Genomic DNA, 17,228 nt, shown 5'->3' with positions numbered 1-17,228 from the left:
GTGTGAAATTACACCACCTCCTGTGTGCCACCATTCTTTAAGGGCATTACTCACCCTCTTCATGTGAATCATGGCTGAGTTAGCAAGATAGCCCAATATTAGGCACAAGAGGGGGTTGGACTGCCTCCTAGACTGCCACCTGTAATAGTGCCCCATGGAAGAAAGCGCACTCATTCCTGGCTCACTTTCAGGTCTGAGCAGGATGCTCAAGAGTTACCTGGATGGTAGAGCCAATGCTCATCCTCTTGAAGGAACTGATGCTATGGCAAAGGTGCTCTGCTCCGGCCTCCCCTCATTCCAGTACATCAGACAGTTCCTATGCCGTGTGAGCCTACCAGCCGTGAAATTGGACACTTTTGGAGGGGATTAATAGCAAAACGCCAACCTGCCCAACACATACCTTTGGCTGGGGAAAGTGGAATGAAGTCAGTGTCATATCACAAATGACAGTAGGAAAAGATGGATATCATCGGAACACAAGAAGCTATTGGATTCCATTTTGTTTAATGCAAACACTAGACCATTTACAATTCACACTTGGACACAAGCACATAAAACGATGTACAGGGATTCTGGCAGTCTCCAACACGTTTTCCTCAGAGAACTGGTACTAACTACAACCCAAATGGCTGAGACAGTAGGCCTGTCCCACAGCAGGGTGGGCAGTCCCCTGCATCAAGCCACTTGAGAATGTTGAGCTTTTTTGAAGTTCTTCCTGTCAAGTCACACCTCTAGAGATCTGATCTTGGCAATTGGCTCTTCCACTTCATTCACTTTCTCCTGTCTATTACCTGGGACTAGCCCAAGTTGGCCAGCTCAGCCTTCAGCGGGGACAGAAGACCAGTCCCATGACTTCTGCAGGCCACAATGCCCCAGCAAGTATAAAATGCCAGTGGGAAGAAGGAGCCCGGCCCCTGGGATGAGACTGTATGAACAGGAGGCCGATGGCCCGCCCAGGCCTGTCCAGCCACTTAGCTAGCGCCTGCGGGCTGAGTGATGGGTTTTATGCAGAAGGGCTTTATGCAGAAGGCACCGAGGTAGCTAAGGGAGAGCAAAGTAGAGCTCTTTTTCACTGGAACCAGTGCTATTGAGAAAACAATTTCACAAGAGGGCATTTATTTTACATCATGGCTGTGGGGTTCAAGGGCTTTTGCCATCAGAGAGGCCTCAGCATAAAGGTAAAGTAGACAACCCCCCTGAGATTACCTTAGCAACACGTCAACAGGCCAGATACTAAAAAGTCTTCCTTAAGCCACCTCTAGCTCAGCACTGGCCAGAAGGTGGCATCGCTGTCTCTTGATGTCCTTGGTGTCAGTGAGGCACAATTCTGAGGAAGCTGACAGCAATCTGACCAGCAAGTCAGAAGGTTCTGGAAACCGACACATCTTGCAAGCAATGTTTCCCTTGCTAATTAACTTGCTGAAGAACAAAGGGGGCTTCCCGAGGCCATGTTTTTCTTCCATCTTGGTGCCATTTCCCCAGTGTTCCAGCCTCCCTATCAGATCCACAGACCTAGTCTGCCTGGGACCAAAGGCCAGTCAAAAGGGGCATCTCATAGCCCACAGGTACACACAGAGAACAAGTGTTCAGGCTGCTTGGAGACATGACACCACCAGCCCTCCACCATGAATAGTCTTTAAAGAACAAACACACTCAAGGCATGCATTAGACAGCACAAGGTTTCAGTGGTTTCTTAAGGTGGGTGTTGCCTTATCCCAGCTCAGCGGATGTGAAGGAGCCAATTCACAGTCTGTGGAATATATGGGGCCATCATGTCGTCCAGAGGAACTGTGAGTTTTGTAAGTAGGATCTTGCTTTCCCAGTGACACACACTGTTTTCTGAAGTGCTTTTTGACAGGACAAACTATTCACATTAAATTAGCTTAGCTTTCAATTGCAGGGTTCACTGCAGAGCTCACAGAAGCCAAGAGCCAAAAGTCAAAGGAACAATCCAGGAAGTAGCCAGCTCTGGCCCAAACTAGGTGGTAGGAGGCATCTCTGGGCCAGGTGAAGCCCTAGTTCTTGGTTTCCTGTTATTTATCACAGTGAACATGGCCAGAGCCCTCTTCACTATAGCAGTGAGGACAAGCTACAGGACTACAAAGGCAACAGTGACATCGCACTCGGCTAAACCAGCTTCCCTACCCCTACCCCACCCCCACCCCCATTCGCTCCTAGTAAAGCAGCAACCATGCTTCTGGTTTCCATGTTCATTCTCAGGCTCTGTAGCTCTTGCTACCCAAATAAGATCATGTACACGGCAGGGGTGAGCACCTACCCCAACCTGGTAGAAAACGCATTTCCAATGCAGAAGTTACCAGGCCAGCCAGAGACCCTTATGGAATCAGATGGGAATCAAGCCTGCAAGTCACAGCTCCCACGTTCTCTGGATTCCTAAACTCAGGGTGAGGTGACTGTGAGATGCATGCTTGCACTAAAATAACTAAAGAGCTCGTGCCCCACCTGGACAAGCTCTCTGGAAGCTGAGCAGTAGAAACCCCAAGTTGTGGAGAGAACAACAAAATGTTTTTAAACGCCTAGGTGTGTGTGTGTGTGTGTGTGTGTGTGTGTGTGTGTGTGTGTATGTGGTGCACTTGGTGCTGGCCGATCTGCTTCTTGCAGAGGCTCCACTTGTACCAGATGCTAGCCGAGCAACCTGCTCACAGCTCTTAGTGGCCAGTGTCCCAGCAAGGCCTCCAGCATTCTAGATGAAGAGTCTCACAAGACCTAGGGATTGCTTACGCAGAAATGTTCTCCTTCAGTGTTGTCTCCACCATCCTCTGGGACACCCTCACCTTGGTCTCCCTCCTTCTTCCCATGCTAAGGCTGGAAGCAGGCTGTCTCTTTGACCCAGCAACTTGTAATGCTCATGATCTGCTCATGGCAGGTCTCAGGTCTCAGCACCAAGTCTCTTCGGAGTCACCATACTCTGCAGGACAGGGCACAGAAACGACACTCACAAACATCTAAGGTTTGTTTGTACAGAAAATTCAGTACAATAAGAAGCCAGTGGCATGAGAAGAAACTTGAGGAAAAGGTCAGCAAATGAAATCTGGAGCTGGGTCCCAAGCGGTGGCACCCTTCCTGTGCACCTGCCACTGAACAGGGCCTCAGATCCGGGGTGCCTCAGGTGGTGGAGGCTCTGCAGACTGTGTTTCTTGTTTGGAGTATGTCACTGGGAAGAGAAGACATGTGTTAGGGGAGTTTGCAACCTCTGCTCTACCCAAGTCCCATTAGCAGTTTCATTCTGTGCTGCATGGGCAGGTCAGCACCTCCGAGGCCTGCTCACCGAGCCCTGCAGGGACTGCCATGAGTCCTGGATGCAAAGTTCAGGGTGGGTCAAGGGGAGTAAAGGCAGATGCCTGTCAGGCTGCACAAAGAGCCCTGCCTCCATTTCCTCATCTAGAAAATGGGCACGCTTCTGGATTAGTGGCTCTAAAGCATTCATCACAGCCCTTGGGTGTTCATCAGGGTTGATGGAAGAATTACAGCTGTGACAGAATCCACACCTCTGCACTGCACCCAGGCCATTTCCATATCTGTGGTGCTGCACTCCCAGATAACTTGCAGAAGCAGTGGCCTAGGGACCTCACTCTCCATTACAGACCAGGTAGAGCCTCATCCCTCCTCAGCACCAGCCTCCATAGCTGCCATCCTGTAGCTCTGCTCTTTTCGTTTCCTTGTCAGTGCCAGCACAGGCTCAGCTTTGGGAGAGCAGGCTACCTCACTGCCTCATGAAGCCATGCTTCCCCAGGAGCCATCTCGGGCCACAGGAATGGTCCTCTCCCTCTCCTTTGGCCTTACCATATGTAGCCTCTAATTACTGGTAGCCACTGAACCCCAAAAGTGCTCAATAACCCCACAAAGGATAACAGAACTGGCTTTGAACTATGTGTCTCCTTGTCATTAGCCATTTTCTAACTGAAAGCTCTAGAGACCATTACAGGTGAACATACACCTGCAATCCCAGCACTCAGGAGGTAGAAGCGGAGAATCAGAAATTCAAGGCTACTCCTAGCTACAAAGTGAATTTGAGGCTATCTTGCCTACCTGAGATTCCGTCACAAACATACAAAAGTTGAAAACAGAGTAGAGGTCTAGATGCAAACCTTTCCCATGGATAAGCATGCCCAGGCCATATGTGTGTGCTGGCAAAGAGGCAAGGTGTCCTGGGCTCACATTCAGATGATTCCACAGTTTGGGCTGAGCAGCAAAAGTAACTAGAAGTCATCACCATGGTGCCAGTGTCCCCATTCTTAAGAAACAGGGAGGCCAGCTGACCAGTCACAGGATACAGGCAGACCTGGGCCCCTGAAGGTTTTGTAATGAGCAGACATTCCAGAAGCAGATTCTTATGGGCCTCCCTAACCCAGGTGTATTCAGTGTTGGAGCCACTGAATTTGGAAAGCCTTCAGAGGGGGGCACTGATGGAGAAGTCCTCACCTTGGGGTTCCTCACACACAACGGCTTCCAGGTTCTCCCCCTTCACGTAGTCTGCATTGAGGCCCTCTGCAAAGAGCAAGAGCAAAGTCAAGGAGGGAACAAAGGAGCCCTCACGACTGAGAACTCGTGACTGTGTCTGCTATGACAGTAACCCTGCCAGAATCAGCCCCGTCCCTGAATCCCACCACATCATCTTCGAGTCAAAGACTGGCCACCAAGGAGCACATTGCCCAGGACCATCACCATCCTCGCAAACAGCATCATGCATCAAATACCCAACAATTCCCCTGCCCCTTTCCATAAAGGACCACTGTCACCATGTCAAGGCAAAGAGGGTACCAGATGACAGGGCTCCAGACCATCCATAAAACCATATGAGGCCCAGAGTCCAGGAAGGTAAAGAGGGAGCCAAGAGTTAAGGGAATGATTGATGGATGCAGGGTAAGGAGGGGCAGATATAGATGCACAGGAGTTCTCTCTGGAAACGCCAGCATGTGACCTTCCCAGCAGCTGCATGCACAAGGAAGCCACGGGAATGACTATTGTCCTTACTCATACTTGGAGGACCCAGGGTCTACGAGCAGCTGTTCCAGTCTAGTTTATAATTTGTCCCCCCCCCCCACATTATCCTCAAGGACAATGAAGCAACTCAACAAAGCATCCTCTTCATTCGGTCAAAGGTCACCCATCACTCAAGGACTTGGAGCAGCGCTACACCCCTGTTTGTATAAGTGCCAGAGTCTTCTATGTCTTCTCTCTTAACTGAGGGCCTACAGGGAAAATGGGTTCTGATTCTAACTGACCAACTCACTGGACACAAGTCATTTTCCTGGATTTTACCAGACATAATAGCTGTTGGGTTCAAAGGGAAAGTCAGATGGGCTTGTGAAAAATGTAGGTAGTATTCTCGAGCAGGGGTAGTTAACTACCATGCAAAGCCAGGCAGGCAATGGCCCCAGTGCCAATGGGCAGGAGCTGAAAGACGTGCCCTGGGTTTCCAGTCCACTGCCCATACTCCCATTTGGCAAGCAGGAGATAGCCTTTTTCCCCAGTGGCTTCTGGGATATGTTCACCCATGGGTATGAGTGCCCCCACCCCATGGACATGCCTGACTCCAGTTATCTTGGGCCTGGGAATAGATGAGGTGGCAGACGGCAGCCTTACAACATGTCAGGAAAGGCTACAGATGGTATGGTCACAGGCAAATTGGTGAATGCCGGGGAGAGAGGCTAGGTAGAGAGCAGGGAGAAGGGAATAGTGAGGCTTCCAGGGCCAAAGCACAAGAAACAGGAGAAGTCAAAGTGCATGGTTACCTTGCCCTTCTGCTGCATCCAAAGGCAAGACATGAAGCTTAGAACTCTGGAGTAAGAACTCAGCTCCGGCCAACAAACCCTTCGGGTATTTACATGAGATTCACCGATACTTGGCCCTGAGGGTGGGCAGGGGAACTGAGTATTCCCAAAATGGGAACCCCTTTGGCAGCAACAGAGGTTGGAGGCCAAAGAGGTAGGGGCAGGTCCTCCTGACATCCATCTCCCTGGGGCTTTCCAATCACTGGCGGCCACGCTTGACTCTAATCAGCAATCAGTCAGACAGTGGAGATCAGAAGCACACACCTGTTTCTTACAAAGCTAACCACCCATACAAGCACCCTTGGAATCCTTCCTGATCGTGCACCATCACAGTGGCAGTGACATTGCCTCACAAAGCTCCAGAATGGACAGTCAAGACAGATGCAAGCTGAGTCTAGTCAGACATGGAAATTGCAGCCTAATCCAGGCTCGAACAAGGTCAGCAGGGGGTGCTGTGGCAGCACAATGCAGCATGGCTGCTGCAGTCCCAGATTGGCCAGAGAGGAGGCTCCTTGGGAGAGGCCACCCCATGCAGGAACAGTAAGAGCAGAAAGGAGGGATGCAGAGGGGAAACGACAAAGGCTGGGAGAGGACACCACAGGCCGGAACAGTACGGCTGTATCCTGGAGAAGGCAGAGCACATAGAAAGGGGAAATGGCTATGGAGAAGGAAGACTTCCTGGGGACAGGGAGAAGCCAAATGGCCAGGACTTTAAATGTCAAGTTCAGTTCAGGGTCTGGGCTGTGACTTGTAATCAATCATCAGGGAACGTGGGGAAGTCCAGTATATTTCAACAGTTCTCCCTGAAGAAGGTGAGGTGCAAGGCAGACAGTCAGAGAGGAACGGACGGGCAACCAGAAGAGGGAGACGTGTGGAGCTCGTCAAGAGTAGGACTGCAGACTTCCAGCTTGGGAGGACAGACGCAGGAGCAGGAGAGACAATGAGGTCTAAGGTCCCAGCCCCGTGTAAGTAAGTCAGCCTGCCTAGCCTGCTTGTTTAGCTTGGGAGTGCTCCTAACCGCCATCTCCTTAACAGAGCAAGTGGGACAGATGAGGGCTGGACCCAGACTCTGGCAGTCTCCCTCCCTTTGTGCCTCTCTGGCCTCACTGAAACCCATCCACCTCATGAAGCTAAGCTAGGCCTCTCCCATCAGTCCCTGGGACCCCACTGTTAAGCCTGTAAATGTTACCTTATCTGGGATAGGGATCTTGCCAACACAAGTAAGGATCTCAGAATGCCTGCATTCAGGATTTAAGTTGGAGACAGCATTAAAGTAATGTAGTCACAAGCCAAGGAGCACCTGGGTCGCCTAAAAAGCTAAAAGATGTGGTGCAGCATCTTCTCCTAGGTCTCTGCAAGGAGTGTGGTCCTATGGGTACCTGGTTTGAGACAATGCCTTACACTATAGACCAGGCTAGACAGAAACTCACTTTCTCGCACAGATTGCTATAGAATCCCAATCCTCCTGCCTTAGTCTTACTAATGCTAGGGTTATGGGCATGGCCATCACATTCAGTTGTTTGCAATCACAACAGTTCTCGGTCCTAGAAACCACAAGAAGCTAAGAACGCTGAGTAAGGAAGAGTTGTTCACTAGTGAACCGCTCTGGTATGCCCTGATGGCTCCCACATCGGGGCAGGGAAAGAGGCTTTGGGTCTGAAGGACTTGCAACCTCTTCATTGCTAAAGCTGAATCCTGGACTGGCTTCCCTAACCACATAGGAGGAGAAATGATGAGAAAACCATAGCACAAATGGACCTGCTACAGTGCCTCCAACAGAATTAGATGTTCGGCAGTTGTGACGACAGATCCAGGCCTCCAGATGGTCCCAGGCCTGCCCATCACTGTCTAAGAGCATCACTGAGCAGGAGACTGGCTAGAAATTAATAGAAAAACTATTTGATAAATGATATTAATGACTTTGATCAGTCACACAGAATAGCATGTTTCCCTCAGTTAATTCCTAACTTTGCCCATAGCTCAGGTTCAAAGTGTTATCTTTTTACTTCTTCACAAGGCCATCTTGAGAATGCTTAGGTAGGAAAAATCTAGTCTTCATCCCCAAATATTTCCGTGTTCTTGCCCCCCCCCTAGCACCAAGCATGTAGCATCCCTGACAAAAATGCTCTATGAGAAGTAAAGGAATAGGCAATATTGTGGTCAGATGATAAAACAGTCGTCATGCCCACACACAAAGAATCCCAGAAGCCAGGTTAATTTCCTGAGAATCTCTGGTCCAGGGGCCACCAAAAGCAGAAGCCCATGCCAAGGACATTTAGAAACCAAAGGAAATGGCCCTAAGCTTCCCAGAAATTAAAAAAAAAAATCTGAGAAAGGCAAGAAAAGGGAGAAAGTATGGCCGAGTCACGCACCCTCCCCTGAAGTAAACCTTGCCAGCCCGAAACTGGAGACATTCTACTTGACATAGTGATGCTGTGGTACTAAAACCAACAAATCTGGTCCTTCTGTTCTCCCTCAACAGCATCCTCAGAGGCTCCATGCCATGGAGTAAAAATAGCCTAGGAGCCTCCGTAACTATGTGATTCAGCCACAGGTGCCATACTTGTGGCTACAGCCTACAACAAAAGCAATCTGGCCTCAACAATTCCACTCACAGAAAGTCAAAATCACTCGATGAGAGCTCTTCCATTACTACTCCTCAAACAACTTCTGAGTTCATACATTTTTAAATGATCTGTCTTGAAGAGGAGCAGAGGGCATCCGAGTGGTGACATATCAAGAAATCAAGAGCAGAAAGGGTACCTCCAGAATCACAAAAGGCCTGGAGATGTCCACTGACATGTCAACGAGACTCGAGGACACTAGACTATTCTGATTGTCAGTACAGGGGCTATGACCCTAGGCCTCTAAAGGCCCCACATCCCCTAGGAGAGATCTGAGGTCATAATGATCTCTCATTTCTGGCCCCATGTGCTCTTCCAGACAAGGATAACCTTCAGCTTGGCCTGATTTTGCCTCTAAGAATGTACAAGATGTGCCTGCTAGGAAGCCTGCTGCTATTGAGCATGTGGGGGAAAGGATGAGAACCTGCCTGGCCCCTTTTCCCTGCTTGGATGCATACTTACGCTGAATGCTAAAGCAAAACTTCTTCTGCTGGTAGGAGATATAGCTGGATACAGCTCCAATCAGGGCCATGGCCAGGGCACTAGCCACACCTGCAATGGTGCCAGTTTCTGTCGACATGCCTGGACATGGAAGAAGGGAGAGAACTGAGTAGACAAGACCCCAACTCCAAGTGCCAACAGTTCATTCAGGATTCTGCTGCTTTGAGAGTCCCCAGTTATGCTGACTCAGATGTCCATAATTTCCAAGTGCAGGCAGAAGAGCTATGCCACAGATACCCACGGCATAGCAATGACACGGTGCCCCTTGGATTTACCAAGTGCTTCTGGTCTTCCATAAAGACTTTCATCTTGAGAAACATGAGAGGCAGATTGCAGTCCTCTCTTACAGAGACATAATCAATTATCTGTGTCTCATTAGGTTTTCCACTGGGCCACCTAGCCCAGGGCCTAGCTCTTCATGTTACGTCCACTGAGTGGGTGCTCTTCTCTGTTATTTGCCTCCTGATTCTATTGGTAACTGGTGATTGAGATGTGAACTATCCCTCCACAGGTTCATGAGGTGAAGGCTTCCTTTATGCAGAATGAGGAGCAGTACTAGCTTTGAAAAGTAACTGGATCATGAGGTTCCACCCTCAATAAGGGATGGGGTTGCAGTGGAATTGATTTCAGAGCTTTGTTATAACAGCCAGCTATGTATTGCTAAGAACCCATGAGGTGGGCTGAGTACCTTCTCCACCATGGGTATTAGCCATGATAGTTCACTTGCCCACAGGTCCAAAGGCATCCGGGTCAAGAGACCATGCATTAGCACCTCAAAAGCCACGAACAGCATATGCTTTATCTTCTTTTATTTCTCATGGTGATGGAAAGCTGACTAACAGAAACATTTGGGGAAGGCCAGGAAAGAGAGACTCTGAGACCAGAGTGGGCCAGTCTTATTTTTCCTTGTGGTTCCAACAGAAACCTTGGGCCATAGATACCCACCAGATCCAGGGTCATCAGTGCTGCCATAACCGCCACCACCTGGGGAAAGGACAAAGGCATTTAGTATCTGCTTTAACCCCTAAGGCCCCAAGATGAGTAGGTTCAGGCCTCCAGAAGTCCTAGTGAAATCATTATTTCTATACACTGAGCTCTTGTTACATACAATACTCCCTAGGCTCTGGCTTCAAGCTTAGTTCTTCATTATCCAATAGGGACAGTTCACTTAGCATCCCCATCTTACAAGGGACAGAGCAAAGGCTTGCAGGCAGATGAAGGATGACCAAAAAGCAATTAGACCTGAGTGCAAATTACAACACCAAGTAGTATCTGCTGCACATCTAGACCAAAATAGTTGAGGCATAAACACATACAAAGACATAAGGCCACATATAATATTTTCATATCCTAAAAGTTCTCAAATATTATAGAGATGCAGAACAGATTAACACTGATGCTAATTTAGGTTAGGGAGAATGAGGGAAGGACATAGGAGAGAGTTCCTTGTGACAGAATGATTTCTCTGATTATGGTGATATATTATCATCACATGATAAAACTGTTAGGCTAACACATGCACACTTCCCCAGAGAGAGAGACCCCCCCCCATTCCTGCTGAACAACTCCTTGACAAGCAACAGGTTGCCATGTCAACCTGTCTTGAGTTCATCCTAGGGCCTCATGCTCACTGACAGAAGATGATGTTCTCAGGAAATTGGTGGAAATTGGGGGAGGACTATTTTAGGAGAGACTCTTCTAGGATGTGGAGTCAACAAGCTCTTCTAGGACAGTGGACAAGCTCTTCTAGGACAGTGGACAAGCTCTTCTAGGATGTGGAGTCAACAAGCTCTTCTAGGATGGTGGAAGCGACAAGTACTGACATTTCCCTCACCAGTCAAAGGGTCTCAGTTTCTAAGTGTTAAAACACTCCGCTGGAGTAAAGGAAGGTTATGGGGTGAGCAGGTGGGATGCGGAGACTGTGTACCTTCCACTCAGTTTGCTATGAGCTTAAAACTACTGTAAAAACAAGTCTTGGGAGGGAAAATGAAGTTTGTTATGTTACTACGTGGAGCTGAATCTTCTAGTTAAAAGCATTTTATAAACATCTCTGATTGCCTATTTACTAAAAGAGGGGTTTAAGAGAACCAGATGCTCTTGGAGAGAACCTGAGTCAATTTTCAGCACCCACAAGGTGGCTTACAACCATGGATAACTCGGGTTCCAGGGGATTTAGCAATCTCTTCTAGCCTCCTTAGGCACCAGGCATTCAACGGTACATAGACACAAAGGCAGACAAAACACCCAAACACATAAAACATTAAATAGTTAAATAAAATATGAAAACAGCACCAGCATTGTTGTTCTGTTCTGTTTTTGAGGCAGGGTATATAGCCCAGGCCAACCCAAAACTCCAGATCTTCCTGCCTTACCCTGGAACCTTCCTAGTGCTGCGACCCTTTATTACTGTTCCTCATGTTGTGGGGACCCCAACCATAACATTATTTTTGTTGCTGCTTCATGACTGTAATTTTTCTACTGTCATGAATTTTAGTGTAAATATCCAATATGCAAGATATATGATATGCAACCCCAGGGGGTCATGAACCAAAGGCTGAAAGCCAGTGCTCTAGAGTGACAGACTTGCAGGCACGCATCATCACCGCACACGCAGCTGAGCACCAACATGACAGCATCACTGGTGCAGGAGAAAGCAGAGAGGCTAGAGACAGATCCACGAGCACTGAGACTCCAGCATCCAGTGCTCAGAGGCCAAGGGTGCTGGCCTGTCAGTCACGTCTGCTGTCCTACAAGTGCTCACTGCCAAGGGTAAAAGTTAAGCATCCACACAGGCGCCCTTTGTGAATGTGTTCATGTCACTAGCTTCCTGGAGTTTGGACTTAGTGATTCGACTTTTTCTTCCTTTCATCTCAAGACAGAGTATGGAGAGCAAGCCTAGCCAAATCGCTGAACTTCTGGCTCAGTGAAGAGACCCTGTCTCAAAAACTAGGGTAGAAAGTGATTAAGAAAGACATTCAACATTGACATCTAGCTTCCATGTTATGTGCAAAATATGCACACACACACACACACACACACACACACACACACACATTGAGTGGCTTAATGCCAGGTGAATCCGTCACTTGCCCTAATACTATCTTTTACACACTGCATTTTGTAGAGCAGCTTGGGTCAGCCGATGCTTGGAGAAAATGGGTGGAGCTCAGAGACCAAAGAGGGAGGGAGGGTGTGTGTGTGTGTCTCAGTTTAAATCTTTCTGTCATATGAACCTGAGCCAAAGTGAGCCACCTTGGCCTATCACTGGAATTGCTCAGGCCAAAGTCATAGTCTTCATCCCTCTTTGGTCTCTGAGGTCCACTCATTTTCTCAGAGCATGGGCTGACCCAACCTGCTCTCTACAAAATGCAGTATATAAAGATAATATAAGGGCAAGCGACAAATCCAACTGGCATTAAACAACTCAATATAGTCCATGAAAATAAATTTCTAACAGAAAGAAATTGGATAAAATTATAAGACCACAAAACATTTTAGGACAGCATTTATACCACCTTAGGAACAAAGGGTAGCATTTAAACATGATCATAAAGTCCAAAATGCAAAATAGAAAAGATTCTATGAAAAGTAAGAGCTTCAGTAGTAAACGTATAAGCAAAATTGAGCAAGTGAATGAGAGCAGACGAGAGAGTCAGAGAAAGATAGGCAGAGACACTTGTGCCTCAAAAGCATTAAAAATAAGAGCAATAAACTGCTTGTGGTAGCACACACTTAAAGTCCTGCACAAGGAGGCTAATACAGAAGGATTATGTGCTCAAGGGCAGCTTGGGCTATAGGATGCCACCGTCTCAGAGACCAAACAAAAGAGTGAGATAGGGAGAAAAGGGAGAGAGAAACCTGGGGTACCTATGAAGGGAAATCACATGCCTGTAATCTCTACATTTAGCAGACTGAAGTAGAGGAACTGGGAGCAGAGGCCCTTCTCAAAACGAATGAACAAATATACAAACAAAAAAGTCAAATGATAACTCCCCCAGTACTGACAAATACGTATCAGAGAAGGAAACTTAATTACCAGAAAAATGCAAATGAATCTCAGCATGCCATAACATCCCCACACTTTAGGAGGGAAGGAAATGAAAAGAAGGATGTGGAGAAACTCGAAGCCTCATACATTGCCAGTAAGGGTAAGAAATTGCCCAGCTTCCGTGGAAAAACTTAGCAGCTCCTGGAAACATGGAAGAAAGTTATGGCATGCACTAACAATATCACTTCCACGGTTTGAATATGTTCCCTAGAATTCCTGATGCCAAAAGCTTGATCTTTAGGGTCATATGTTAATGGTATTTGAAAGAAAAGCCTTTGGGAAACAATTACGATGAAACGAGGTCATGAGGGTGGAGCTCTCAGGTTGACCTCTGGGGCTTTATCAAAAAAGGATGAAAGACACAAGGCAGCATGTTTGCTCTGTTTTCCAGGCGATCCTTCTCATCATGTCTTAGACCCAGCACAGAGGCTCCAGCAGATGCTGAGCATATGCCCATGCCCAGGCATCCTTGAGACAGTTAAAAATTGTGCCAATGTCAAAACTTCTATGTACTTGTATACAGATGTTCACAGCAACATACTTCATTCATTATGACCTTTGGTACAGTGGTCCATCAACTGTCAAGTAACTAAATAAAATGTTTGGTAATATATGAAAAATGGCTCTATAATATAAAATAAATTGTTACAAAACAATGAGAAAAAATGGGCCAAGGACATGAAGAGGAGATCACAAAATATATTGAGTTTCTAATAACACACAGATTCAAGGAAATGAAAAATATGACTAGGACAAATGCTTTGTTCTGATTGAATTCACAAAGATTACAAAGCCATAATGCTTGGTGGATTGAGGTTAGTATTGGAGAAAATGGATACCTGCTTACTTCCTAGCAGGGCAACTGGAGGTTGGTGCCACCTTAATGGGAAATCATTTGGTAATGTCATTTAGAGTAACATTTTTTTTAAACGTATGCATCTTATGACCCAGCAATGTTAGTGTCAGGAATTGGTCTGACAGAAACAACTGCAGCCTTTCAGTTGGCCCCACAGCATTCAAAGCACTGTGTAGAGCTGAAAAGCCAAGGAGCCAGTACACAAACTAGGCTACAGCATAAATAAATGATGGTGGAATACAGTACTGAGTAGTCACTGACAGGATTTCAAAGTCATCTCCAGAACAGAGAATAACACCCTGAGTTTATTGAATAGACACTAGTTTTAAAAGGAGCACGCGCTGGGTATAGGAACACATACCTGTAATCCCAGCACACAGTCAAACTTCCTGGGAGGCTGGGACAAGAGGACTGCCCTGAGTGTGAGGACAGCCCAAGATCCCCTTCTACCGTATACATTCTACTAAAATTTGTTTTCAGGATACATACCTATTCACACAGATAGTTGGAGAGAATAGCTATCTCCAGGGACCCTAGATGTAACTACAGTGACTAGCATTGCTGCCGAGACCGCCGCTGCAATGGTAACCACTGCTATAGCAGGTCCCATAGAGATAGGAACCACGTAGGTAGAGCAAGCACCATCACTTGGATGGACCCTGCAGAATAAGAGGCATTACGTCAGCAAGGAAGTTGTGTGCAGTGGTTTGAATAAATCTTGTCCCCATGGAAACCGTGGGGAAAGCTGATTGCCACTGCAGCAGTGTACCGCTTTTGTCCTGGGGCTGGGTTAGTTGCCACAAGATTGGGTTTTTACAAAGAGAGCCTGCCCTTGTATTTTGTCTCATGGGTCTGCACTCATTCGCCCTTTTGCTTCCCTGCCATGTTAGGGTACGACATGAGATTAAGCAGATAGCCAGCACTCTTGGCCTTCCAGCTCCCAGAACTGTGAGGTAAATAAACTTCTTTCCTTTATTAATTACTCTGCCTTGGGCATTCTATTAGAGCAAAAGAGAATGGAGTAAGATGCTGCGAAAAAAGCTCTGCTGTGCACAGAGAAGTCTCAGATACAAAGACAACAATGCACAGATGGATGTCAGCCTTGAATCCTACAGAGCCACTTACCAGGAGAGACAGGGGCACAAGGCATGTGCTTGCCCCTCTCTGACGGCAGCCCAGCTCGTGGCTCACATTGAGTGCCTGACGCATCCGGTTGTCAAGGACACACAGAACCGCAGAACAGTAGTGATTATGTCTACAACTGTTGGGGAGGTATTCAAGTGTTTAAGGACATTGTGAGTGTCCCAGACTCCCAACAAGACACAGCTAGAGCTTTCAGATATTTTTTAATGTGCTTTTATTGTCTCAAAAAGAGAAGTATAATGTTTTAAATCAGTAAATAACACTGTGAATGGTGGTGCCTCCCTTGAACCTAGCATCTAGAAGGCTAACGCAGGAAACTCATGCTGTCCAGGCAAGCTGGGGCTACAAAATAAGACCCTGCCAGGAAAAAAAGAATAAACAAAAAAGGGGAAAGACATTGCTGCAAATGATTTCCAGTTAACAAATAAAATCTGCTGCAGAAACTCCCCCAGTCATCCGTTCCCTGGCGTCTCTTGCCCCGATCTGACAGGGGACAGTAAAACACCCAGTTCACATATTGAGGGGAGTTCCTCAGAATCCCCCTCCGTTCATGCCACACTCCCCGTGTGTGGTGGGCCCGGGAGTGTCTGCCCCATCTCTATCTACACTGTAGAGCAGCAGATCCTCTAGCCTATTTCCTCAGGTTACAGCTGGAAAGATTGCGGAAACAAGTCCAAAGAGACCTTTCTGGAACCTCTTCCATCCATGCTAGAAAAAGGAGGAGGCTGTTGGCAAACAAGGATAACAATCTGAGTTCAGGAAGGGCAAGAAAGAAGTGGGGGGTTTACAAGCGACTCACTTTAATAGATGCAAGAGGACCCGCAACAAACACATTTTGAGCCAGACGCAGTCTGCCATAATGCTATCTTGAGGAAACCACACAAGAGATAATATATTACTTCAGAAATCCACTCAAGAACAACTGAAGCTATGTCTTGAAGACTCAAGTCTGGGAAGTGCACTAATTGAGTTTATAATTTATGTAAATGTGATGCTTTCCCTTCACCCCCTCTTCGGGAGCTTGTTTTGGTGTAAGGAACAGTGTCTGTGAATCTCATCCATGTCCCTGACACCTATGATGACAGAGGCAATAACTGAAGCCAACAATTGATTATTCTTTACAAGACAAGCTCCAATAGGAGCCTAATTAAAGAATTTCCTAACACTTCTTCCTTGCTAAAAGAAGTACTTTTAATGAAGAAAAGCCCCTGGCATGTCACTCAGACGTTCAATCCTGTGCAAGCTAACACGCAACCGCTGCTCTCATCTCCCCATCTGGAAATACCAATTGTCACCCAGGAGTAATTGGCTCATTTGCTGGGTTTGCCCTTTAAATGCTCCATGTTCTCCTGACACCTGGAAGTTTCATTTAGAGGTTTTGAGGGCTTTTTCCTAGAGATGACACCATCTGGAAAGGCGTTGCTGGGGACAAATGTGACTACAGTACACTTTAAGCAAAAGAGAACACTGTTCCCCTAAGAAGGGAACGGTGCTTGCAAGAAAGAAGCAAATGTTACTACTTCAGCCAGGACTTGCGGAGGGACCCTTAACGTGTTCGATCCAGATACACTCACAACTTGCAGCCTTCAGACACTGCCACGATTTCCCATCACAACAGGGACTAATAAGGAAAGGGTTTCCAACACCACACCTTATCATCCTAACATCTTATGACAGCCGACGGTAGTCAAGAGGTCGCAGCTGTCGCATTCCACACCTACAGGTTCCAACATCAACACACCACAAGTCTGCTCACAGCTCACACCCCATGCTTAAGACACAATTTGACTTATGCAATGATGAAAGCTTTCAATCATTACTACCTGGGGGAACTGCAAACATGTGACTTTGGGGGCAGCATGAAGAAGAGGGTTTATTATGTCTCCCCAGCTGTGGTGATGGCTACTGAAATCTACATGTGTGATTAAATTTTACACACACACACACACACATACACACACATGCCAATGCATGTAAGATGAGATCTGACAAAATTCCCAGAAGGTAAGTGGGTGACTTTATTGTACAGATGTCAGCTGCCTATTTTAAATAATCTACGACTGTGGACCTGCAGTCAAAGATCCTTGGGAGAAACTGGGTAAGGAGAATACAGGAGCCTTCTGGAACCATTTGCAAACTTTTACCAGTCCTAAACGAGTTTTAATGCAAAGGTACTACTAAACGGTATGATTTGCTAGGTGCTTCTTTAAAATAATTCTCATGTGATGTTTGCACCCTCCCACTGCACGGAAAACTGGATC

The 17,228-nt window shown here is 47.0% G+C and overlaps 1 protein-coding gene across 1 annotated transcript in view; it reads right to left on the bottom strand.

The window, feature by feature from the left end:
* Nucleotides 1-485: 485 nt before the first annotated feature.
* Cd99l2 (CD99 molecule like 2) overlaps nucleotides 486-17,228 on the bottom strand; it is a 75,347-nt gene continuing 58,604 nt past the window's right edge. The window contains exons 8-11 of the mRNA XM_050123610.1: nucleotides 9,866-9,904; nucleotides 8,882-9,001; nucleotides 4,444-4,509; nucleotides 486-3,175 (exon numbers count right to left, since the gene is read on the bottom strand). Coding sequence (XP_049979567.1) covers nucleotides 3,111-3,175; nucleotides 4,444-4,509; nucleotides 8,882-9,001; nucleotides 9,866-9,904 — 290 coding nt within the window. The 3' untranslated portion in view covers nucleotides 486-3,110. The remainder of the gene's footprint in view (nucleotides 3,176-4,443; nucleotides 4,510-8,881; nucleotides 9,002-9,865; nucleotides 9,905-17,228) is intronic.

Source organism: Alexandromys fortis, unplaced genomic scaffold (assembly GCF_014885135.2).
Source record: "Alexandromys fortis isolate MF-2015 unplaced genomic scaffold, M_Fortis_MF-2015_v1.1 scaffold_206, whole genome shotgun sequence".
NCBI lineage: Eukaryota > Metazoa > Chordata > Mammalia > Rodentia > Cricetidae > Alexandromys > Alexandromys fortis.
Note: the sequence above shows the minus strand (reverse complement) of the source record. Positions and strands in the feature narration are given on the sequence as shown.